Raw genomic sequence first — 25,299 nt, 5'->3', positions numbered from 1 at the left:
CCCCACCCCTGCCTTTTCTGCAAATTCTTTCAAAGGCGGACACGACTCCACCTGCCTCGCAATAACGAACTCTGACGTGTTTCCTCTTCAGCATGAATCAAGTTTTCTTGGCATTCTGCCAGATACAGATCCCATCAGTTTGGGTACAAGTATATGTTGGATAGTTTTTAAGTAAGAAGGGAGCGGGAAAATTTTTGAAAATGGCACCTAAATGGCACAGAAGCTATATACTGCTGATTTTAAGCTTAATGTATGAGGGAAAGTTGAAAAATAAGTTTACCCTGTCAACTGTAGTCGGAGTTGTGTATGAAAGTCAAAAAATAGAATGAGACATTAAAGATATGACATACCTTTATTTTTCCACATAGGTACCAAGTACATTGAGACATTTGTCATATCGCTTGATAAGCTTCAAAAAGCCCTCCAGGAAAAAATCAGGGCTTTGCATATGGAAGAAGCGTTGAATGGCTTGTTTCACTTCAGTATTGCTTCCAAAGCGCCTTCCCCCAAGATTTTTCTTCAAAGCCGGAAACAGATGGAAGTCGCTTGGTGAGAGATCAGGACTGTATGGCGGATGGTGTAGGCGCTCCCAACCAAGAGTTGCAATATGGTTTTGCGTTGCCGTCGCCAAATGTGGTCTGGCATTGTCATCCAACAGCAGAAGGCCAGGCCGCTTTTTCCGAATCGCCTCTTTCAATTTCGACAGGGTGTCACAGTAGCGCGTAGCATTGATGGTTTCAGACTCCAAAAAGTCCAGCAACAAAACTCCTTGGGCGTCCCAGAAAACTGTGAGGAGCACTTTACCTGCAAAGGGAGTTGTCTTGAACTTCTTTCGGACAGGTGATGATGGATGTTTCCACTCTATAGATGCGGCCTTCGATTCTGGTGTGAAATGGTGAACCCACGTTTCATCCCGTCACAGTCCAAAACAGAAAGTAATTGCCATCTTCATGGTAATGCACGAGATGTTTCAGGCTGACCCCCCATGCGTTGTTCCTTGTGCGTCGAGGTCAATTGTCGGGGCACCCATCGTGCTGACACTTTTCTGTATCGAAGAATGTCATGGATGATGTTTTAAGCTCGCTCATGTGAGATTCCAAGTTCTTCCGCTACTTCATCGATGGTGATACGCCGGTTCGCTCTAATCATGTCATCCACCTTCCTGCCATTTGCATGTGTAGTGGCTATGCGCGTCCGTCCAGCTCTCGGTATGTCCTCCACTTGCTGATGTCCATCACTGAATGTGCGACACCATCTCCACACCATTTGCTTCGACATCACACCTGGTCCATAGACTTCCACGAGGCGGTCATGAATTTCTGCTCCTGATACTCCACGTGCCCATTCATAGTGGATAACTGCTCTTACTTCCTCCTTTGACCACGAATTCAAAACGCACCTTCTCTCCATACCTACCGGGGCTCAAATGAGAGGCTGGTCTCCGCTTTGCGCAGGCACTGCAACAGCGCCATCTGCTTGATTTGCAGCGACCTCTACCCAATGGTGTATCGGTGACTTGCGCGTTTTCCTGCTGTGTCGCCTTTCGCCCTTAGCCGTTCAATGCTTCTTCCATATGCAAAGCGTGAATTTTTCTTGGAGGACTTTTTGAAGCTTATCAAGCAATATGACAAATGTCTCAACATACTCGTACAAGAATAATAAAATAAAGGTATGTCATATCTTTAATGTCTCATTCTATTTTTTGACTTTCATACACAACTCTGACCACAGTCGACAGCGGAAACTTATTTTTCAACTTACCCTCATAATTTCACATGCTGAACAAATTGGAAATAGAGCAGCAGCTCGAGAGTTTGAAGTGGACGAGTTCAACGTTGTAGAACTGAAAAAGAACTTAAAAATATGCCACAACAGAAATGAGCCAAAAGAAGTGGTACTGTAAGGCGGCCGAATCTAGAGCAAGACTTTGCAAACTGGATAAAGGAGCAACGAGGAAAGGGAATGGCAATTTTGACTGTAAAAATTCGCTTACAAACAAAATTTATAGCAAAACAAATGAACATAAATGATTTCAAAGGAGGACTTTGCTGGTGTAGCAGATTTATGAAAAGAAAAAATATTTCTGGGCGTACTAGAAGAACAGTCGGGCCGCAATTACCAATGGACAGGCAGGATAAAAAGGCATCTAAAATATGTGACATATTATTGACAAAAAAAAAATTCTTCCATCACAGATAATAAATATGGATGAAACGTCGTTAGCTTTCGACTTTCCTGCAAACAGAACTGTTGATGAAACTGGTGCAAAAACTGTATCTGTGCTTACGACGGGGCATGATGTGTGATCATTTACATGTGTGTTAGCTTGTGCCACGAATGGTGACAAGCTAAAGCTGATGATCATTTTTAAATGAAAAACTATTCCGAAGGAAGATTTTCCTAATGACGTAATTATTTGTGCAAACGAGAGCGGCTGGATGTGCGAAACAATTATGCATGAGTGGCTACAAAAAAGTTTGGCAGTGTCGTAAGGGATCTTTTTTCCAACCGAAAGGGTTATTGACAATGGATTTGATGCGTGCTCATCTACTTGAGTCAGTGAAAACCAGATATCAAAAATTGTCTACAACCGTAGCAATAATTCCTGGTGGTTTGACAAAAATCTTACAACCATTAGATTTGTCAGGTAATAAATCTTTCAAAGCTGAAGTTCGAAAGCGGTGGGAGTGTTGGATGAGTGAAGGATTGCATACGTATACCAAAAGCGGTAAAATTGAAGAAATTGCAAACTGAGTAGGAAGTGTGAGGAAATCGGTAAAAACATTGTCAATAATAGCAGGGTTCAAAGAAGCTGAAATTATATCCTTAGATAAAGAGACTGTAAACCAAGAGGATGAAAAGTGACAATCTGGAAGACTTGGACTTAGATCAGGATTTACTAAAACTTTTTAATTCAGATAGTGAAGAATCAGATTTTGATGGCTTCATATGATGTATAGTTTGCTGTAATTCCTTTTGTAAGTAAAGTTTAAAATTTCCTTTTGTCATCCAAATTTAATATTTCGTTATTGCAACATTTTTTATAATATAGTCTGAGTATTACAAATATGGACTTCTTTAGTGGGTAAATATAAGTATATTAGTGAACGTAAATATATTTTCAACATTTCTTACCTCTAAGTTATTTTTGAGTTATGGTTTCATTTCATGCATTTTTCTTAACTGATATGTCATATATCAGGACATAGGTTGAGATTTTGCATCTATACGACCCACGACAATGTCACGGGCAATTTAATCTATTGCGGAGTTTCTGTGTAATTTTTATTTTTTTCCCCGCCATTTTTCTTGAGTGCGGCATTTACACTGATGCAGCCTTTCTTCCAGAAATTACGGTAATTATAAAATATAATATAAGTACAAATGTAATTTTATACTGTTTATAATAGAATTTTGCTGAGAAGCAATCTCTTGGTGAATTTTTGGGCAAATCAAATCAATTTGGGCATCTTCAAATCTAAAATGGAGTTTGAAAATAATCGTATTGTTATGATTGTGCAAATGAGAACGGCTGGATGTGCGAAACAATCAGTTATCATGTCTTGGCATCAAACTGCTTCAACAAGAAAATAATCAAGGTTGTCGTCGGGATTCAAGAGAATAATTAAGATTGGGATCAGGAATATGCTTGTTATTGAACAAAAGCTTTAGTTGGTCATGAGTGCTCTGCAAGGTGCAAATTAAAAATTGTGCAGCTTTCTTATCTTTCCATGAATCTTGAAAGTAACTTTTGAAGAAGAACCTAAACAGAAGTAAAAGACATTAATGTCATTCATGCATTTTTTTATCATCTTCTGATTTTCTCAACAGATGGTTCTGCATGCCATTTTATATTTAAGGCAGTGCAAGTTGTAAAATTAGCTTGAAATACTGCTCCTCATGTTTCACTTAGGACTATATCCCTTATAATTAAATAGGTTAGTTCATAAAGTTTTCTTAATGTGTGATGCAAGGTGTTTTCTTAGAAAATCGCTTAGAGTGCATTTATTCACATTAGCAGATAGCCTGTGTGTATTTTATGATTAACAAAGAAAATATCCAAAAATACTGCTCCTTTGGGAAAAAAATGGGGGGGGGTCAAATCTTTTTCTTACAATGTTTTAATATCAACTTAGCACAAAAATCTTCTATCTTAAATTGGAGTTTATTTTACGTGACATTATTTGCAAATTTTATAATCAATCTTTTTCTGCTTCAACAGGACTGGGAAAAGAAGCAAACAAGGTCTCTTGAAAGATGGGTGGAATTCTTTAATTCGTTACTTTAAAAATAATTTTGCTGATGGATTTCGTCAAGTAATTAAATTTTCTAACTTCAAAATGTTGTACTTCCTACATGTGTATTTGTGTGTACTTATACATGTACTTATAATTTATGAATAAATATAAAATATGCACTCAATAATTTTAATTTGTGTGTAAATGAATAGAGTAAATCAACTTTTAAATAATTATTATAAATCATAGAGAAACATGATTTAACATGAGCAGAATTTTAGAAAGGTGAACTAAAAAGTAAAAGCTGTGAGAATGTTGGGGGATAAAGAAGTCAACTTGAAATTTAACTTAAATAATTGCATTTTTACATTTAAATAATTCATTGTAAAGCAATTAATGTTTTATTCATCTGTTTATTTAAATAAGTTATTAATTTTATAGCACTTAGTTGAATATTTATGTTTTTTTTTCCATTTATTTATTTAATTACTGAATTTTTGTCCAATTTTTATTGTAGGATTCAGTTGATTTGTTCCTAGGAAATTACCAAGTTGATGAAAGTGAAGGTGTTTCTAAACCTTGTCCATTAAAAGACAAAAAAGATATCAAATATTCTGCAGTAAGTATTTTACATTATTTGCATCATAAAAATAAATTGCCATTTTTGCACATTTTTCTGTCACACATGTCCTTTTCCCAACATTTTCAGTATGGGATTTTGAAACATCTGATATTTGATAGCAACCTATAAGGTACTGTTTATAGCAAAGTACATTCTGTAATTAAAAAGAGTAGTAGTGAAAGCAATAACTGTAACTGATTTCATTGAAATATTAAGCAGAGTAAAATTAGTTTTTTTTCATATGTACTTTTAATCTACTACTTCCTTTTTAAATCCTTTTCTCAGATATAGTAAATATGGTATATTTTCTCCCTCTCTGTTTTCAGGAAGCAAAAATTAATTTTTTAAAAAAAAGGAAAGATGCAAATAAATATGATAGTATATATATATATATTAAAAAGCTAGGTAGTAAGTACTATATAAAAAGACCAGTTTGGTCTAAAAAATTTTTTGCACAATATGCTGCAAAATTAAGGAAACGACAAGAAGATAAATTGTAGTAAGCTCGCCAAAAAGTCACCAGGAGCTGTGGCTCCAAGAAAAAGTTCAACACAGTATTTTTTTAAAAGAATGACATTGAAGGGTGAAATATTAGGCTACACGTGAAATAAAATGTATAATATAAAGCACAGTATAATACTAATTGTTGGAAACAGGTTAATGGCAAAAAATACAGTAAAATACCTATCGATGTGATAAGTGAAAAGTTGAAACATATTAAAAAATGATTGATGGAACAAGTTAAAACAAATAAAAACATATGAAAAAACGTGACAAAATATAAAAAATTATAAAGCGGAAAATGGTAAATTAGCTTAATTCTATGTCCAACCTGGCTTTTCAATGGAAATTTCTGGCTAAACATTGAACCAAGCTAACTCCATTACATGTTTCGCTGAAACAGACAATTGAAACTTTGTGTTACGAAAATTTTTTATAATTAGATGAATTGTCCTAAAAAAATTTTTTTTGGTTTAAATTCTCTGTTCCAATTTCCCAACGCGTCCGCACGAAATGACACATTAAGGTGTAAAAAATGAAAATGCAACTCCGATGTACAGCAATAATTAAAATAAATAGCGGCCTACTATTAGTCAAAATATAAAATAACGTACGGGCTGAACCTGCAAGCTTAAAGAAAAACCTTTATAAATTTTAGAAATCTGAAATTAAATTTAAAAAAAACAAACACAGTGGGTCTTGCTAAGACCAAGAAAAAATATTTTGTAAAAGAAACATAAAAAACAGACTTGTGGCTATGCAGTCCCCTTGATCATGAAGCAAAGCTGAAAAGGGGTTGTAATTCCCTTCTGTGTCTTTTAACGCTCTCCCACTCGTCTTGTGATGTAAGGCGGGGAAAACAATGTCACTGGGCAACAGCCAATGTGATAAGACTGTTCCCTAGAGCTAAAAAGGGGTTGAAAGGCTCGAAAAGACGTGGAAAGATTTCAAAATGGCGTCAGTCAAGTGGTTTGAAGAATAAAACTTTTTCTAAAAGTGAAAATGATTAATTCAGCTAAAAATACTTAACATGGCCACAAAAGTAAGAGTAAAATGGAAAAAACAGTCATTTGTTAATAAAAAGTCTTAATTCTTCAAGCTACAATAAAAAAACGAAAAGGCCCGATTTGTTAATAAAAGTAGTAGAATTGGCCATCAAAGTAATTTAAAACTATTTAAACAATAATATTAAAAGTATTATGCCAAAATTTTTTGGAGGAAAGAAAACGTTGTGACAAGAATTACCTGGACATTTTTACATTAGATTCTCAGAATCAGCCATCTACTTTATACCGTCCTATTGGGCTTTAATCACTATCTAACTCATATTATATAAAATATCTCATATTATATAAAATATAAAATATCACTCATATTATATAAAATATAAAATATCACTATCTAACTCAAAAAATCTAAAAATTGGTAATATATATATATATATATATATGTTGCTTAATAAATGTAGGAAATGGATGCCAGTTATAAAAATAACCATAATTTGTTAACATATTCTTTCATTAGAATACTTGCTCCTCCTGTTGGTGAAAGAACTACCTTCATTTTGTTCCAAAAAGCATTTTAGCCTTTGTGCTTGTAATACCTTTAAAAAAAAAACTGTTTCCTTCTTGTGCCGTTAATTCTTTATATATTGAAAAATCTCGAATAATGGTCAGACTGTAATAAAATAAATAGTTGGTGCTTTCTGATTATCTGCAACCCCATAAAAAGCAAAAAAGACAATGGTAATAAAAATTATTATCTTTTTCGAGAAATCTTTCTGCAATTTTTTGTGTTTCTTCTCCCCGTGTACAAAGGGATATTTTTTCTCTGTTAGGGAAAAAAACTGCTGAAACCTCGCATTGGGCCTGGTCAATAATAAATAAAGCAAGTAGCTGTGATAAATGAGGCTACTTTAAACCAAGCTTTTAACCACGTTCTAACACTTTACTTGCAATTTCTGACATTGCATTTCTATAAAATTCAGTTGTTTAAAAGAGTGCAACTTAAGAATACAACTTTTTGCTTTCTCGCAAGCCTTTAATTCCATATACATTGGAAATTTCGGAATAATGTGAATTTTGCATCTTCCGAGCAAAATGCCATATTGCTGCAGAAAAGTGATATTTTCTTTTTCATCAGCTGGCAAAGTCCACACTCTCATTATGATTTTCAGGATGAAAAAAAAATATACTCAATGGCTGAAGAAATAATGTTCAGAAAAATGATGTTTGAATCTCAAATTGCAAAATTCATGATATACATACCTAGGTTTCCACATGAATACTTGGCGGCATAATGAGTGGCCATATAATTATTTTGTTGACATACTGTGTTGCCTTGTGAATAAATTTTTGTGGCCTTCCATTTAGACTGTTGATAATCACAATTTTTTTATATGAATAAGGTATCAAAATTCTTGTTGTTTAATTATGAATGTATGATGAATATTCTTATAATTTATTCTTTTATATTTAATAGCTTCCTATTGTCTTGTTAATTGCAATTGCAATGTGCTTTCTGTCATTGATTATACCATCAGGTAAGTAACTTTTATTTATTTCTTTTTTCCTGTTTATATTTTTTGTAGGAAAATATTTCACCGTGGATTAAAATGTAAATCGCTTGTAAAGTTTAACATTAAAAATATTATTTGCTATTTATCACATAAACTAACATGACATATGAAAATCAAATTCTCCATCTAAAATTGAATTGAGTGCATTTTATGTTAGAAAATGCCCAGGAAAGGAAATTTAATTCATGAATTGCATTGAACAGTTCAAGCATTTGAATTCATAAGATCCAGCAAGGGCATAGGTCCATCTTTTTCTGAATTACTTTTTAGTATAAATTGTATATTGTAAATTGTATTTTAGTATAAATCTTTTTGAAAATCACATGTGCAAACAATAAATGATGCTTTTTTATTTCAATTATTTATTTGTCACACTAAAACATGTTTAAAATATTTTCACCAGTACTTTTTTTTTAAAACTGGTATAGCTTTAAACAAAACACTAGAGGTAATATAAATTCATTTTAAGAAATGTTTTATATTGCTAGGTTAATTTACAAAGTGTTTGACCAAATATTTTGCATTAAGTATTAATTTTAAAAAAAAAATGTATCCATATTGTAGCTTTTAACTGCAACCTAAGAATAATGGTCTTCAAATAATGAACAGTAAAGAAATAATCAAGAAAAGAGTAATTGATCAAATCGTACAAATTCGGAAAATTTTCATGTGTCAAGTCTGTCGTTGTCTAAAAACTTTAAAAAAAAAAGAAAAGAAAAGAAATGTTATGTTTTATTGCAATATTTAGATTGCAAATCATAAAGCAGTAAATATCTTAAGAATTACCAGATGTTTTGAAATTATCAACTTTTTAATTCTTATATTTGCTCATGAAAAGCCAATCAAATTTCTGCATCAATCACTTTTTTAGCTTTTTCTTCTGCCAATAATAATTCCAGAATGTTTTTAATCTTTTAAATTTATGTTGGTAAACATTCTACTTTAGTTTTTAGTCCTTATTTATTTTATACCTTCTGTAGCATTTCATGAGCAGGCCTTATAGATTGTATCTCTTCCAATCATAAATAATGATTTAAATATCTGGTTAATTTAAAAAGATTAAAAATTTTTACTTAAGTCATTTTAATTTTCAGAGAAACAGATTGTATATTGCTTTTTTCAAAGAATATATTTACTTTGTTGGGAAGTACAATGTAGTACAAATTTAGCTGCTAAAATGGTACTGCTTTCTTTTAAACTGTGCTGTCTACTTGCATTAATTTAGCATAGCAATAATTCAAACAGGAAATGAAAATAACTACAGTAAATTTTATGCAATACAGAATGATAAACTCTTTCAAATGTGTATCTACCATAAATTTACAGACTCGGCATAGCATAAGATTACTCAATATAAAAGTTATTTATGGTTAGGTAGTTAAACTATATTATTGTTTAATTATTATTTGCAATAATAATTTCAAATTATCAATTGTATAAATTTGAGTGTCAAACTTATTAAGCAAAAAAATTCTTCTCACAAGATGATATGTATATGCAGCAATGAAAGGGTTAAAAATAATCAATTATATAAACCTGAGTGACAAGATTTATTTAGCACAAAGATTCTTTTCATAAGACTATATGTATATTCAACAGTAAGTTGAAATTCATACTTTCACATTTTGAACAATTTATTAAATATGTCAAGTTGGGTGAAGTGTTTCTTTGTTTTGCTGAGTTTTAGGAAAAGAATAATACAGTATAAAGTCCGAAATCTGGACGTCCATTATCCGGAATGATCTAAAATCCAGACCTCAAAAACCACCAACAATGTTCTTTTTTTTTTTTTTTTTTTTTTTTTTCTCCCAGCCTTTACACATGCACATTTGATTCCCCCTCCGCGCATAACCAAGCATCTGGAGAGTCCCGATTCTTAACTTCACTTCGACACTAAATAAAATACTTTTTTATTGAAGAAACGATCATTTTAGCATAAATTTATGTTTATCAAAACATGACAATTTATGTCGCGATGCATAAACATTTTTTTTATGTTAGTAATTGAATAATAATGGAGTATGGTAACCTTTTATGTTACATTAGGCTTGGTGATGATTACAGATTTAAGTTAAATGCGCTAAAAAATGTTGCCGAGGAAAAATTTAACAAAAATTTCTTTCCATATGCTAAAAATAGATTTTATTGATGATATTCACAGACCCAAAGATTACATTTAGGGTAATTTTAATTAAGAATAATTAATTTTTTATTCACATAAACTTAGAGCCAGTGCCAGGACTCGTATGGCCACACCGAGTCACAGAATTTAGGACCCACAGAGACTGCAGGTGGCAAGATATCTAGCACCGGCAATCAATTAGGCTTAAGTATATGTGGGAATTTATTTATTCAGAATTCTGATAAACCTTAAGCATGTGCCAGAAATAGACATAAGTATAATAAATAACTAAACTAATACAATTCAGGCTTAATTGTCTCAGTGTGCGATAGAAGCAAGATAAAATTTAACGGAACAACTTGTCATTAGTCATCTAGCTCATGCTGTATAGCCAAATATGTCTAATGAAGGATAGCTAAAATTGATGATGATAGCCACTAATTTTAAAGTTTTTCGGATATTGCAAAACAAAGGTGAAATTTTCCAATTAACGGATTTTGTAAAGAAATGTGGAGAAGTGGTGTTTTTCATTGTGATGATAATGCTTCTCAATCATCAGTCAATTAATGAATGGCGAAATCTGTAGTATGGTTCTAAATCCAGAAAATACTGCTACCGATAGTGAAAAAAGTGACAGAGAAGTAACTGAAAACGAGAAAATTTTGATTGACAGGTTAGTCGGAATTCTCGAAACAGCAGTTACAGGACTTCAAGATTATGTCTGTCTACAGAAATTAAGAGAAAGTATTAGTGCAAAAAACAAAGTAACTTAAACAACTTACATTGAAAGAAATGTTTAATATGGTAAATAAATATTAAGCTTTTTTTTTTTTTTTTTTTTTGTAAATTTTGATACCTTTTAGATCATAAATACTTCACTATTTCATATTTTTAATTTTATAATTTCTACATGCCATCTTACTAGATTTAAACTGATAATCTAATATCCGGAAAAATCCCAAATCCAGAATCGCCGAAATCCCGATGAGTCCAGATAGGATAAATGCAGTTTTATCATGCTTATATTGAATTGTATTCATATGACTTCATATATGCAGTAACTACATCTGTATGAAGTTATATGAATATTTATTTTCTGATATTTATGTTTTCTTTTTTTCTAGTGCATAGCTCTGAAACATTTATGTTTATCCTCTTTTGGTTTGGAATGGTTGTTGCATCTGCATCTGTAATACTGTATTATGGAACAGAATTTGTGGATTATCCTAAGCTCCAGAACCTTAGGGTATCTCAATTAAAGTATGAATGAACCGATGCTCATATGTATGTTGTATGATGCACATACTGTGATTGTAACACCTTATTCCACTTTTAAATGCATTCCTTGTCATAGCACAGAATAATGCATTACATTATTTATTCCTATAGTAAAATTAGCTGAATTTAATTTTCAATTAATGTAAAATATACAAATTAATGTATCCAAATATTAAGCAAATATATTTGAGTTAATGTACTAAACTTTTAATATAGATATGTTAAATTTTACTAGATAAAGATGCTTGTTGATTAGATTATTAACATTGTAAAAAGAGAAAAATTTTAATCATTTACAAAAAGTTTATTTTTTTAAATGACTGTTTATTCAAGTATATTAGGTCATTATATGCTTATAAATATGTAAAATACTTCTTAAAGCATGGAAAATAGTACACATTATATTTTTATTCTTTATTCTGTACTTATTATTCTAGTTTATTATGTAATGTGATTTATGAATAATATTGAAAATAAAAAAATGATTGTATTTCTATTATAAATTTTATGTTATTCTATGAACAACATTCGGAAAAAATCCGGTTTCTTTTTGTGTACATTTTGATTATCTTAATTTAAGGGGAAAAATGACCTTAGAAATATTTTGAAAATAAAGTATTAAAAAAAAAGGTTCTTATAATTTATATATTTACTCGATCCTAAAATTTTTTCTCATTTTATTCCATTATATTTTGCTAAATTATATTGAAATGACATAGGAAGAGGTCAGATTTAAGCATTCATAGTTTTATAAAAATGAGTTTTATGTAAATTTAAACGAATCAATATTTTTAAATTTGTGTAAAATTTTAAATTATGATGCTCTTGATTATTTTATCTTTCTATGAGTAAGAACTAATTAATCAGCGATGAAAATTTAAATTCCTTTTTAGCAGTGGAATATGTTATTGGAAGGTAATTTCATCTGTGGTGTTTCTTCTATGGCATTTTGTACCACTATTTTGGTTTATTCTTATCAACTATAGATTTTTTTTTTTTTTTTTTTAATATTGCATTTTTAGAATTTAGTGAGATTATCAACAATATTACTTATTGACGAGTATTTGTCTGAATCATGAGTTGCGATGATAATGACTGTATGCAAAAAGGGAGATATTTAAAATATACAAGTCTGAAGTTAAAATGTACTATCTCTAAGACTATGAGCAAGTGATCTTTGCTGGAAACATGTCTTCGGTTTTCTTTGATCATTTGCACTGTAGCGTGTATTAGTGAAAAAATTGTAATGTTTAAATATATATTAATGCTTTAAGAGATCTATGTTTAATATCTGAACACTGAAATGTAAATTACCTCCATACAGTTAAAAATTTAACATAAACAATAAGGAAGTTACGCTGCAACGCATGAGTTAGGGGATGAATTACATTTTGCTTTTAGTCAGTACCTGCTGGACATACAAGTCTGAGTTGGACATAATCATTTTCAGAGTGACACAGGCGCTCTTGCAAAAATCTTCACTGGACTTGAACAAAAGATTGACAATTTATTAATGATTTCATTATCTGTTTCCAATCTGAACTAGTTGAAAAGCTCTTCAATTCATTAACTGTCTTTTTTGAGCTGAATTTAATTTGACAAATACAGCTTTAAACTTAAATTTGGAACTATGTATGCTTTTTTATCCTTTTAAAATCCTTTGCTGCCTTTATATACTCATTGTTCTGACTTTTAAAAATGCTTGAATATATTTATAAATATATAGAAGCTGTAATTTTTTTAATAATATTTTTTCCCCAAAAGAAATATCGCTGTTTGACATCAGCCACTGCAAATTTTAAAATGTAAAATACCTAAGAATTCCTCATTAAAAACACTTAAGCTGGATTATTTTACTAAATTTATGTAAAAAACTGAAGATTTTTTTCAGCATTCTTTGTGATTATAGATCAGGTAATTATTTCTATGCGAACAAATTGCCTGTGTGATTATTTAATTTTCGCAGAATAGTAGCTCATTTAGGGGTTCATAAAAGGCATTAATTAATTTGCCTTCATTTGAGTGATCATTAGAGACCAAAAATTCAAACATCTTCTAGTTGATTTATTTTCCATTTTCTAATTCCTGTAGTCCAATGGTTCTCAACCTTTCTTGCTCATTTCACCATTGGTAAATGGTCATTCTCTCTCCCTTCCCCACACCCTATCCCTTCCAAAGCTCAAAAAAGAACATGTACATTTATATAAATTTAGATTGCATTTTAATTTGTTTTATAAATTAAACCAAAAAAAGTATAGAAATTGTTGTTATGCCAAAAGTGTAGAAATGTTGATAAATACCAGAATAGTTTTTTACATTCATAAAGTAAAATTAAATATTTAACAGGTAAATGAAAGGCTGCCCCATCCCTCCCCTGGTTGAGAACCCCTGCTATAGTCTTTAAATATGTATATCAGCACCCTTATTATGTAAAATTCTGCTATAATACATACTTCTAGGTGTACCAAATATTAAAAATATATAGGTATTGAGTTTTGGAGACATGCAAAATAAAATACAGGACTCTTCAAACAGCTAAGAGATTTGGAAGTAAAAGTATATAATCAGAAGGGTGTAAAATGTAGCGCATTTTATTCACTTTACTAATTATAAAACACTATTACAGTGGATAATTCTAAATAATTAAAAGGGTCAAGTAGTAGGCGAGAGCTGCAGTTCTCTTAATTATATATCAATTTATCACTACTCACCATACATTTTAATGTTTTGAATTTTTTATGTATGTATTTTGAAAAATTAATATCTTTTCAACTTTTCTCTATTGGCAGAAAATGTCAGCTTAATATATATTTGTCTCAGTTTTTAATAGGTTCATGAGCAATAATATTAATTTTCTAAATAAACTCTATATTAAGATAAATTCGATGTAGATAATGAATTATTCAAGTTTATAGAACTAAAAATGGTGAAAATATTGTAATAGCTCCAAGTCTGCTGACTTTCATATGTTTTTATTCTGTAGATTTAATGTCAGTGCTATCAATTTTCTGAAGTAAAATGAGAATTACTGACAAAGGCTATGAATATTTTATACTATTCAGTTGCTTAAAGTTTTTTTAAGTTTTCCACTTTGCCAGTCCTTAAATTAATATGTAAATAATGGAATCTGATTTTTTTGTGTTTCTAAAATAATAAATAATATGCTTAAATATCTATTAGCTAGTTATATAATTTTTCATGTTTTCATAATATATTATTGAAATCTTGAACAAGAAATATCCCTTTTTCTTATCTTTCAAGAGTATTTAGATATTCAGATTAAAAATTTATAATTTAATTTTCCAAGAACACTTTTTCCTGCAAGTATTTTATTTTGAATTTTTTTTTTTTTTAAATTTTATGCATAAGTATTTATTCTTTAATAATGCATGCAGTATTTAATTAATTCTTTAGTATTGCATGCAGTTTTTAAGTTAAGTATTTCTTGGTTCCTATTAATAAAAAAAATTTATTAAAATGTTTTAATAAATGTATATTTTTAAATATTCTGCTGTTGTGTGTTATTTTAATTTTTAATGTTAAGAGTTTTTAAAATTTACATTAAATTTATTACTAAAAGAATTTGTATTCTGTTGTATGAAAGCAAGTACATGTCTATGAGAAATATGTATTTTTATATGAAAGAAATTAATGTATAATAAAAATAGAAAATTTATTCTCTTCGCCCTTTACATTTAGCCATATAGACAAATTTATATACTGTATTTAGCTACAATATTGAGTGAATTTTGTTAGAAAAGATTATTTCTTTCTTTTGAAAGGTATTTAAATTACTTCTACATCGTTTATCTTAATATCTTAATATAAAACTTATCTTAATATAAAACTCAAATACAAGAAATAATTACAGTATATTCTGATGCATAACATGCACTTTCATGCAAAAAATAAGATCGAAATTTACGGGTGTGCATTATATGCTGGATATAAAAATGATAGATTTAAAAATAAGGAATGAGCATAAACAAATTAGGTTTTTATATATACCTAAATGCTGTTTATTTAAGAGAAATGACATATCTAATAAACTTCAAAGTATTCATTATTGGATAACATGAAAAGTTCATCTTATTCCTCTTCTGTTATATGTTCAGCTACATCATCGAATTCTGTTTCGTCTTCACAATCACTGTTACTCTGATCTGTAAAGAGACAATCATCTTCTGTGCCATCTAGATTGTTATATATACTATACTTTTTAAATGACTTTTAATATATGTTGGATTTACTTTCATTCCATGCTTTTACCATTTTCTCACACACATTTTCTAAACTGGCAGGATGCATTTGGCCTCCTTTTGTAAATGCTTTTCATCTTCTAACATTCACGTATTCCATTGTCATTTTAAATTTTCTTTGAATGATTTTTGGAACACGCGTCTAAAGGCTGAACTAATAGCATTAACCCACCTTGTATAATTGCCGTGTCTATATTACACTTTTTCAACAATTCCTTCATATTATCCGTTAGATGAGATCTGAACATGTCCCAGAATAAAAGACTTTCTGGATTCTTTTATGCTAAAGGGTGCTTTTGCCAAACATTTCTTATCCACAGTTTCACTCCATTTTCATCCATCCATCTTTTCTCATGAACAGGAATGAAAACACCATTTGAGAAATTACATTTTGGTATTGTCTTTCTTTTGCAAATAATCGTGAGTTTTAATTTTAAACTGTCCTCTAAGCAGGAAAGCACTACGGTAAAGTGAGATCTTTCATGACCTGTTGTTTTTATGTGAAACGTTTTTGTTCCTTTTACATCCATTGTTTTATTTACTATCACATGAAGCATTACTGGAGTTTATCTATAATTCCAATATGTGACAGTAAATACCTTTTTTTTTTTTTTTTTTGCCTTCATAGGTCAATAACATGCTTCTCGAAACTAATCAGTTTATTATCCAAATCTATTGGAAGCCTTTGCAAAATGTTTGCTTTTGCTCAAATTATTCTGCACCATAAATCTACTACACTAAGTTGCTTTAAGGTTTTCATTTGCATTCTTTTCGGTCCACTTTAAGACGAATAAGCATATACTGTTACTTGTTCATTCTGGGCAGTGACGTAGCTAGGGTGGGGTAAGGGGGGACATCTGTCTCCTGGCATAACATCCAGTAGGCGCCAAATTGATGTTGCAAAATTTTAGAATGAAATGTTTTCCCATTCTCAGCGCACAGAAAGGATCATAAAACCGTACTATGTCTCTAAATCAGGCGCTTTTTTAGAACCCAGTTCGCAGCACTTTGTTTTAGGAAGAGCCATTTTGTTACTCTGTTATGCGAAGCACATTTATTCTTTGACATATTAATTATTGTGATTTCATTTTCCTTCTACTCATGTATGGAGCTTTCATCAACACAAACATCTTTGCTGTAGCACAATTTCCATTTTCTGTCGCGAAATGAATGGCTTTGCATTTAAAACCAACACTGTATTTGTTTCTTTTCACTGGAGCCATATTTACTACTAAAAGAAACTCTATGTGAACCGTATTTCAACCAAAGCAAGTGTGATTTACTAAAGCCTTTGATTTTCTCTTCAAAATCATGGCTTCAAATGGCTACAGAAAGAGAAGACATCTAACTACTAATTTCACAAATTCATTCAGGTTGGAAGGTCCACCAACGGCAGAGCGGTAAAGTTACTGTACACTGGTAGTTCGGTTCGAGGTTCGAATCCTGCAAACGGGCAAGCTGCATGGGTGTTTTCATGGATTTCCCCATGTGTAATGTGTATACGAGCCAGTTTCCCTTTAAAAAATCCTCCACGAAGGCATTCCTTTCCTTAGGCAGATAGCCCTCAAGGCTTTGCCATAATCACATGCACACATTCAGGTTGGAAGTACATTCTTACTTCAAATTATATCCCCTTTTTCTCAAAACCCTAAAATAGCATTCTTTTAGACATTTCCATGGAATACAAGCCACACTCTTTGCAGGAATATTTACTCCCTCAAGCATTCAACCCGCACACACATTTTTCCCCTTAGCTTGTCAACTTGGTATACCATTATTCAAAAGGCTAGGACAAATCATTAAATAAGTGATCTCAAAAGATAAGAGCATTGCACATGTATCTTTTAGGTTTTTTCTTGAAGAATTGGGTGCATATTGTATGGTGAATATACTTAAAAATTTTCAAATGTAGCTTGAAATTATAGATGCCAGTTATCCACTAGAAAATACGTTTTTTTCTTCAATATGAATTCAGCATGAAATTGAAGTTGTAAATCTTAAAAACTGATGTTCTAGAAAACATCAGTTTTTTAGATTGGTTTAAATTGAATGTCCGTCTAAGGTTAACTTTTGCCAACTTTCAGATTGAGATTGGCATGCATGTATTTACAGATATTATAGTCAAACTTGCAAAGCTATATTTTAGATGTGTAAATAAACAGTTAGCGCACATTTGGGAATCGGTTTTACAGATATAATTCTTTAAAAATTTTACTATTGTTTACAATGCATTCAAAAGTTTGCTTTTATATTAATATAATTTGTAAAAAATTGGCATAAGAAAAGCTAAGATTAGAATGGAAGTAAGTTAAATGAAATTTATTTCGTGCAATGTTGATTTTCCAGTACATTAAGTGTAAGAGATGTAATAGGGTAATAATCAAAATTTGGCAACATAAATATTGACTGTTATTGATGTTTAAAAAAAAAAAACTTTGTATTAGTTGTGTACAAAAATTCGACTTATTTTTTAGTTGAAAAAGGAATGTAGCAGCCATAAAATGAATGTTATAATTATGCATTATCTCTTGCCATCTTTTGGCTGTAGGACTACCTTCTGCCAATACAGGTCTTTTAGAGTAAAAAAAGTTTTGGTTATGCTGTTTTCACACTCTCTATAACTTGAAAGTTTGGAAGGAGAAGGTGTCCTTAATGATTAAATGAGAAAGTACTGTTGAGACTAGATCGGCAGAATATCACGTGTGAATTAATATTTCCTAAGCAAATTTCAAAATTGTTTGCTGGGGGATTACACCAGCAGATATAGCATTTTCATGGTAAGAGGTAAAGTCTTTTCAAATGACAAATGTTAGAACTTTAAATGCCAATTCTTCTTTCAGTCCATCTGACTGTAGACATTCAAAATGAGAATTCATTGTTTGGTAATGTTTTAAAACATTGATATCCCACCGTACACTTATTTTTTTTTTATAACGCATCTTCTTTTTCGATTAATGGAACAATACTGCAGTTTGCCACACATTCCTTCAGCATTTGCTGTTACGTTACAATATCCATTCTCACCTATTATAATTTGTTCCAAAAATTGATTTCCTTTTATAATGAGAAAGCTTTACAGAAATTTAGTTGGAATTTGCTGACTGAACATGATAAACTTGGATGTTTGCATTCCTCGTTCATTCTTCTCATTGTTTTAACATTTCCATTAGTTTCTGGATAGTTGGATGTGGTTCATTTTTTTATTATGCAGTCCAGAACTTGATCAGAAGCCACTTATGGATGTCTAGAATGCTACTAATCTGTACAGTGTATCTCTCTTGGAATTTCCGAAACAGTGCTGACATGTTATCAACTGCATCTTCTCCATACAGTTGACAAAATGATACGCCAAGCTACATCTGCAGTATTAACTTAATCAAATTTGTGCAGTTAACAGTGTTATAAGTACCTCTTATGGTTTGCCATTTTAAACTGCTAAATGTATAAATTACTCTCATAAATTTAGTGGCTTCTTACTCTTTCTCATTTGTATTTCCTTGTAAATGAAGTATTGTAATCGCAAAAAAGTTTAGTTATCAGATTTCAATGGAAATATGAATTTTGACTGTTCCCAAATCCCCTTGTTTATTTTTTTTTTTTGCATTATGTCTGTACATACGAACAGAATAAAGGACTCTTTCCCCCCTCAAAAAAAAAAAACAGATTGTGAAATGGATTTTTGTGTGATATCTCTACATATGTATGTATCTCACATAACTAAAAAATGATTAGCTGTAGAGCATTGAAGTTTTGTATATGGGGCTGCTATAACATCTAGTTGTGCACCTCTCTTTTTTTATTGCAATCAGCAGTTTCAAAAATTGTGTGTATATATATATACATGTTATACCACCCACCCCCTTTGCCTGGCTTACAGCTCCTTACCTGGCCTTTATTTTTGCAATCATTGGTCTTCTTCTTCATGTATATACTTCCAGTTAAAAATGTTTTGGCTGTGTCAGATTTTTAAAAAAAATTTCTTTTTGAACAAATAATGAAATCTAACTTTTTTTGCAGCCTCTCAGCTCTTGTACTTACATTTAAAGAAGTTTTGTACACATGATCAAAAAAAATAAGTTTGACTTCCATATGACGAAAGTTGACCAGGATATTTAATTTCAAAATTTGCAATTTTTGAAGTGATTTTCAATTTGCCTTGAGGGTTTCATTAATAAGGTTGGAATAGTTTGAGGAAATAAGTTTAATTGAAATACAACAGAATATTTGTATATTCTAATAGGCCATACAATGAAGTCATGAGATGTCAGTTTATTTTTTATTGCTAAGATTCCAGTCATTTAGTGGCATGTTTGATATAAGTGATCCAGTCACAGTTTGCATCTGTAAAATGGGTAGAACTTTTGCACTAACTTTTTAATATACCTTTCTGATCAAACAGCAATAAAGAACCCAGGACTACTGAATTTTGCCTAATTTTAAAATTTGACTTATTGTTATTTTTTAGTTCTTTATTTAAAATATCTAATATTTTGTAGTTTGTATAGGTATACTTATTTTTTAAATTCTGCAGAAAAATTATATCGATATGAGGAATGAAATTTTGCAGATAAATTATATTGATGTTGATTTCAACTAGCTATTTGTTATAATTATCTGAAATTTAAATTTTAAAAATCTCTCTTTTCTCCCATGAAATGTATGTAAACAAATTAACAGGCATACAATTTATATGGTCATTGGGAGATAATTTATTTTAACTTGGTAAAATACGATTTGATGCAGACATCCATTTCTAAAAATTTGTCAACTCGTTAATTGAGCATTGGTTAGCATAGGAAATGTTTCATTTTGAATATTACAAAAAGCTAATTTGGCATTTCATCTTACCATCCCTATGATCATAGTAATAAATCTAGCTTTGTAACTTGTATAGGTGTGAAATATTTTCTGTATCATAGGAATGTAACCGATTAATAAGCTGCTCTTAATTAGTCAGAAATTCCACTGGGCTTAATGATTAATAAACAAACAAAAATTACTTTTATACTTACTTATGTAATGCAAAGGAACCTCTTTTTTTAGTGAGATGATAATAGAAACAATATCCTTTTTAAAAATGTGTATAAAGCTGCAGTTGACAAAAGGTAATAAATTCATAAGTTACCATTCTGCTTTTCTAAGCATTTTTACTTGTGTGTGGTACTCAAGGCATTCTCTTAGAAGAATACAATTTTTAAGTATAATTTATTTAGAGGCAGATAGTCCTTATATGCTTTACTTTTATCAGTTAAACGTCCTTGCTTATACCAATACCATAAATTTGAATTTATTGTTATGGTTTTAAAAAACTGATGTGCATTATAGCTGTTAAAATTGAATTATTGGATATTATTTAAATGGATCTGAATTATTATGTTTTAAGAGGGTATCGGTTTTATAGAATGCCAAGAACTAAGAGAATATTTGGTTGTAAGACTTCGAACATTTGTGTTTTCTTTTACCATATTTTTTCAAATTTGTTCAACTCAAAATAATGTTGCTGTTTAACATTTTGTATGCATGTTGTTACTAATATAGCACTTTAAATATTCATTTTTGAAAGTTTGATTGCTAGTTGAAACAATGACTATTAATAAAGTTAATAGTTATTGTAGCTGAAAAAAAAAGGTTATTAACAAGGGTATGAGTATAAGGTTACTTTCTTGTAGATAATCAAATAAGCATTTATTGTTTGATGTGGGTAAATTGCATGCTGTTTCATTAGGCGTCAGTATCAGCATGTTTATAATTAAAATAAAGAATAATATATATGTTTAAATAACTTTATTTTATGCTGGAACTTCTTTCATCAGTTTAGTCTATAAAGACCATACTTGTGGTTATTATTTTCAGATTCATACCATAATGCTGACCTCAAGAATAGAATCCTGGTTACAAGAATAGAGATTATTCCAACTGAGAGAGCTAGCTGAGGAAATATATCACTAGAAGATATATTTTAACTAATGGCTGTAGATATTAATTCAGATCTAAAAAAGTAATAATATTTTGAGGCTGAGTAAAGCAAAGATTTACTAATTGTCTTTCTAAGTAACAATGAAGAATAAAGAATGATTTTGAATGTTTTAAATATTTTATAGGAGAATCGTCAACTGGATGATTACCTTTTAAAAACATTTAATATTATTATAACGTTCTTTTAAACTCGTTCCCCCATATTTAAGGAACTCTTGTTAAAAATATTTGTTTCATTGGCTAATGGTATGGATAAAATAAGAATGCTTCGAACTAGAACGATCATTAGAATTGTAAGATCGCGAGTGCATTTTTCCTTGTGATTATTGCATAATATTTTTGTCTGATTTATTGATTCAGTGCTGTGAATTGGATAAATGAAGGAAGCTCGAGATTCTAAAAGTTTCATCTTGTGAGAAAAAAATATTGTGGTATTTGCTCAGTTTTTCAATGTGTGAACGTATAGAAGCAATCTGGATAATACTGAATACATGTATAAATGAAGATATCGGTACGCATGATTAAATTAAATATGCGCATATACACCTAGAAAGATTCATGTCAGTGTTCAAAATAGCAGTAAAGAAAATAATTTCTTCTGTAATTATTAAATCGAAAGAGATTGCGGTGTTCATTATTTTGAATTATTTTGCATATATTCCGTTAACTTTCTGTATGTTGCTTGCCTTTTTATGGTCATATTACCGGTTTTGTATATTTATTTATCAATGTTTAATTACAAGTGTTGCTTTTAAATCCAGATTGTCATTTAACTTCCTTTATTAGCAAAGCCAAAGAGGTTTAGAGTTAATATGCTTTTATTTGAAATATGTATAATTGTTATAAAGAAGTAAACATCTATTTTGTAACCCGTTATTAATATTTCAATGAAAATTACCAGTAATAACATAATCACTGGAACCCAAACTGTACTGAGTTACTTCAGTTTTCAAACTTAACTGTATTTATGTAAATTTATGTGGTATTTAATAAATTTTGATACTGTTTTTGCTGATTTACATCATATTATTTAATTTTTAATGATAATTATCTTCAGGCTAATGGTAGAGAATTACTTTTACTTGTCGATGAAAGCATAAAGATTTTCTCACTGAAGTAGAAATATTTCCAAAAATTAATTCTGGATGTTTGAATTAAAATATATTGAATTATTCCGAATAAAATGGCCATTGAATAACGTTAGGCTTTTACTGGTTGCGGATAAAGGTGAGCGTTGACGTTTATGTAATTTTTTATGGAATGTGACATCCTCAACGTGGGTAATGCAACTGTAGTATGTTTTGTGTAAGGAGCATTAAACCTTAAATATTACCCACATTAGGTCAGTTATAGAACTTACTCAAACTGAGAAATTTTGTTTTACAACGGCTACAATAAAAAATGTTAATAAAGCAATCAATCGAGAAACAACTAATGAGAGATTCCCTCGACTCCCCCCTTCCTGTGCGAAATTACCCAAACTGATAATTTCGCTGAGGAGCTACGAAACGATTCCTTTCGCATTTATTCGAGTAAATTAAAGGATTTAGTCGATCAGATCCATCACAGAGTGTACGACAAATCACTCGGACAATAAATGTGCGCCTTTATAACTCTTCTATGGCACTTCACAATAATAGGAAAATTAAGGAAGTTTGTCATGATTGGCAAACTGACTGAGTAATTACATGTAGTGCTTGCTGCTGCAGGATAACGCCCGACTACAAACGGTAGTCTTAACCATATAGGAAATCAGCAATTGGGATGCGAATTCTCCTGATATTTCCCCAACAGACTGCAGTTTTTATTTCGACACTTTAGCAATTTTGTTATCACGAATTACCAGTAATAACATAATCACTGGAACCCAAACTGTACTGAGTTACTTCAGTTTTCAAACTTAACTGTATTTATGTAAATTTATGTGGTATTTAATAAATTTTGATACTGTTTTTGCTGATTTACATCATATTATTATTTAATTTTTAATGATAATTATCTTCAGGCTAATGATAGAGAATTTAAAATCCCAAAGAAGAAGGAAGTCGATCGTCACTCTTTTACGATACTTTACTTTGATGCTCTGCCAATGAAGTATCAATTTATCGGGTAGTAGATGATTTCACTTCCAGAAACTGATTTTTACGAATGTGGAATAAATCACCGTGCCAGATAATAAATGCATTTGTAATGGAGATTAATTTTACTAAGCAATGCTCTTTTTATTCTCTTGTTTTTTTCAATCGTCAACAGGGTTTTTCATTTGTAACTACCCAATATTTAATTTATTGTACTATACTCCTTGTCTACAAAAGTCTTAACCTGGGCTTTAGTTTCGCATGAATTGGTAGTAGAACTAAACGTAGTTATAAAAATGCTTCGAATGGCACAAATATTTGTTTTCGCATTTTTAAATATAAAAAAAATCAGTTTTTAAAAATTGCGATATTGTAATATTTTTATGCGTTTCCCCGGCCACTATACTTATATTCAGTAAAATTTTATACTCATTATAAAAATTAAAGTAAAAGAAGTATCTAATTCTCGTACGACGAAATTTGATCGAGATTCACGAATAAATGTTTCAAACAAAAAAATGTCTTGGATGACGAACGCTGTGCCGAGATACGAACAGTGGCCATCAGCAGCAAATGACACTCTAAAGTACAGTTATGCCTTGGAGGAAGTGTCTTCAGAAGAAGACAGAAGAGAAATGTTTCAAATTCTTTGATTCGCGAAGTTTGCGAAACGGATAAGGTGCAAATGTTAACCCTTTCCGGCACGCTACCTTTTAAAGTTGGAATTTTGATTTTAAATAAGGTAGGCAGTCTAATCAGGCCTAGAGGAGTACACAAGTAAAATTTTGTGAAGATAGCACTTATCGTTTTAATTCTGTGGGTGTACCCAAAGTGGCACACTGATTGAATAGAGCTTCGAAAAGAGTACTGAAACGAGCATTGTCAATGAACTGACCGATGAGATGCGGAAAAACAAAGAATACAGACTCTCATTTGTCCTATATTATTGGTGAGCCTGGTCTGGGCCGTTTGATTTTAGGCAAGATTTTAAGGTAAAAATTTAAAACTAATATATAATAAGGAGATTAGCATACAGCCAAAAAATGACATAGAAATTTCTTTTCAAACAATTCCTTTTATACCCTAAAAAAAAAAATCTGGAAGATTTCTTTGAAAAATGAGGGTATTAAAAAAACTAAACATGGCTAAAATATATGGACTGGTTTGTGTTGAGCTGCCATCTACTATAAATAAAGAAGGTTCAGAGTAACCTACAAATCCTTTTTCATTAAATTTTTCTGTGCGTACAGAAGAAAATTTTTAGGTGTGTCCAGATCGGACACACTGTGTCGCAAAGGGTTAATAGAACATTATCACTCTCATAAAGCAGTAATAAGGTGTGGCATAAATATTTGCAATGTTAATGCTATGTTTTGTTTTAGTAACATTTTAAAACATAGAAATCACAGTAGACAAAATTTTAATGAGACAAAGGATCTGCGATTTCCAAGTAAAGGAGCCCCCCGAAACAGCCGTTGCCTGATATTGTTACGGAATATATGGCTTTATAGGGCGTTTTTGTGTTTTTCCACATGTTTAAACTGGATACGAGCCAGTTTCCCTTAAAAATCCTCCACGGCGCATCTCTTCCTTTGGAGAATACCGTAGTGTGTGACGCCGTAATAAAATGGTAATAGTAATAATTTT

The 25,299-nt window shown here is 30.7% G+C and overlaps 1 protein-coding gene across 2 annotated transcripts in view; it reads left to right on the top strand.

Moving 5' to 3' along the window:
* The window catches only part of Sac1 (phosphatidylinositol-3-phosphatase SAC1), a 74,453-nt gene extending 51,864 nt beyond the window's left edge, over nt 1-22,589 (top strand). Inside the window, exons 16-20 of one of the 2 annotated variants that reach the window (XM_035377197.2) lie at nt 4,223-4,316; nt 4,756-4,857; nt 7,843-7,903; nt 11,186-11,321; nt 21,452-22,589. In XM_035377197.2, the coding sequence (XP_035233088.1) occupies nt 4,223-4,316; nt 4,756-4,857; nt 7,843-7,903; nt 11,186-11,321; nt 21,452-21,464 (406 nt within the window). In that variant the 3' untranslated portion in view covers nt 21,465-22,589. Of the gene's footprint in view, nt 1-4,222; nt 4,317-4,755; nt 4,858-7,842; nt 7,904-11,185; nt 13,439-21,451 lie in introns of those variants that run through there. The other variant, XM_085822148.1, reaches the window with a different exon arrangement.
* The last annotated feature ends 2,710 nt before the right edge of the window (nt 22,590-25,299 follow it).

The sequence above is a fragment of the Stegodyphus dumicola genome, chromosome 8 (assembly GCF_044657685.1).
Source record: "Stegodyphus dumicola isolate Sdum_Otavi_A_Nest chromosome 8, ASM4465768v1".
Taxonomy (NCBI): domain Eukaryota; kingdom Metazoa; phylum Arthropoda; class Arachnida; order Araneae; family Eresidae; genus Stegodyphus; species Stegodyphus dumicola.
The sequence above is the reverse complement of the archived record's forward strand: the minus strand, read 5'-3'. Positions and strand labels throughout refer to the sequence as shown.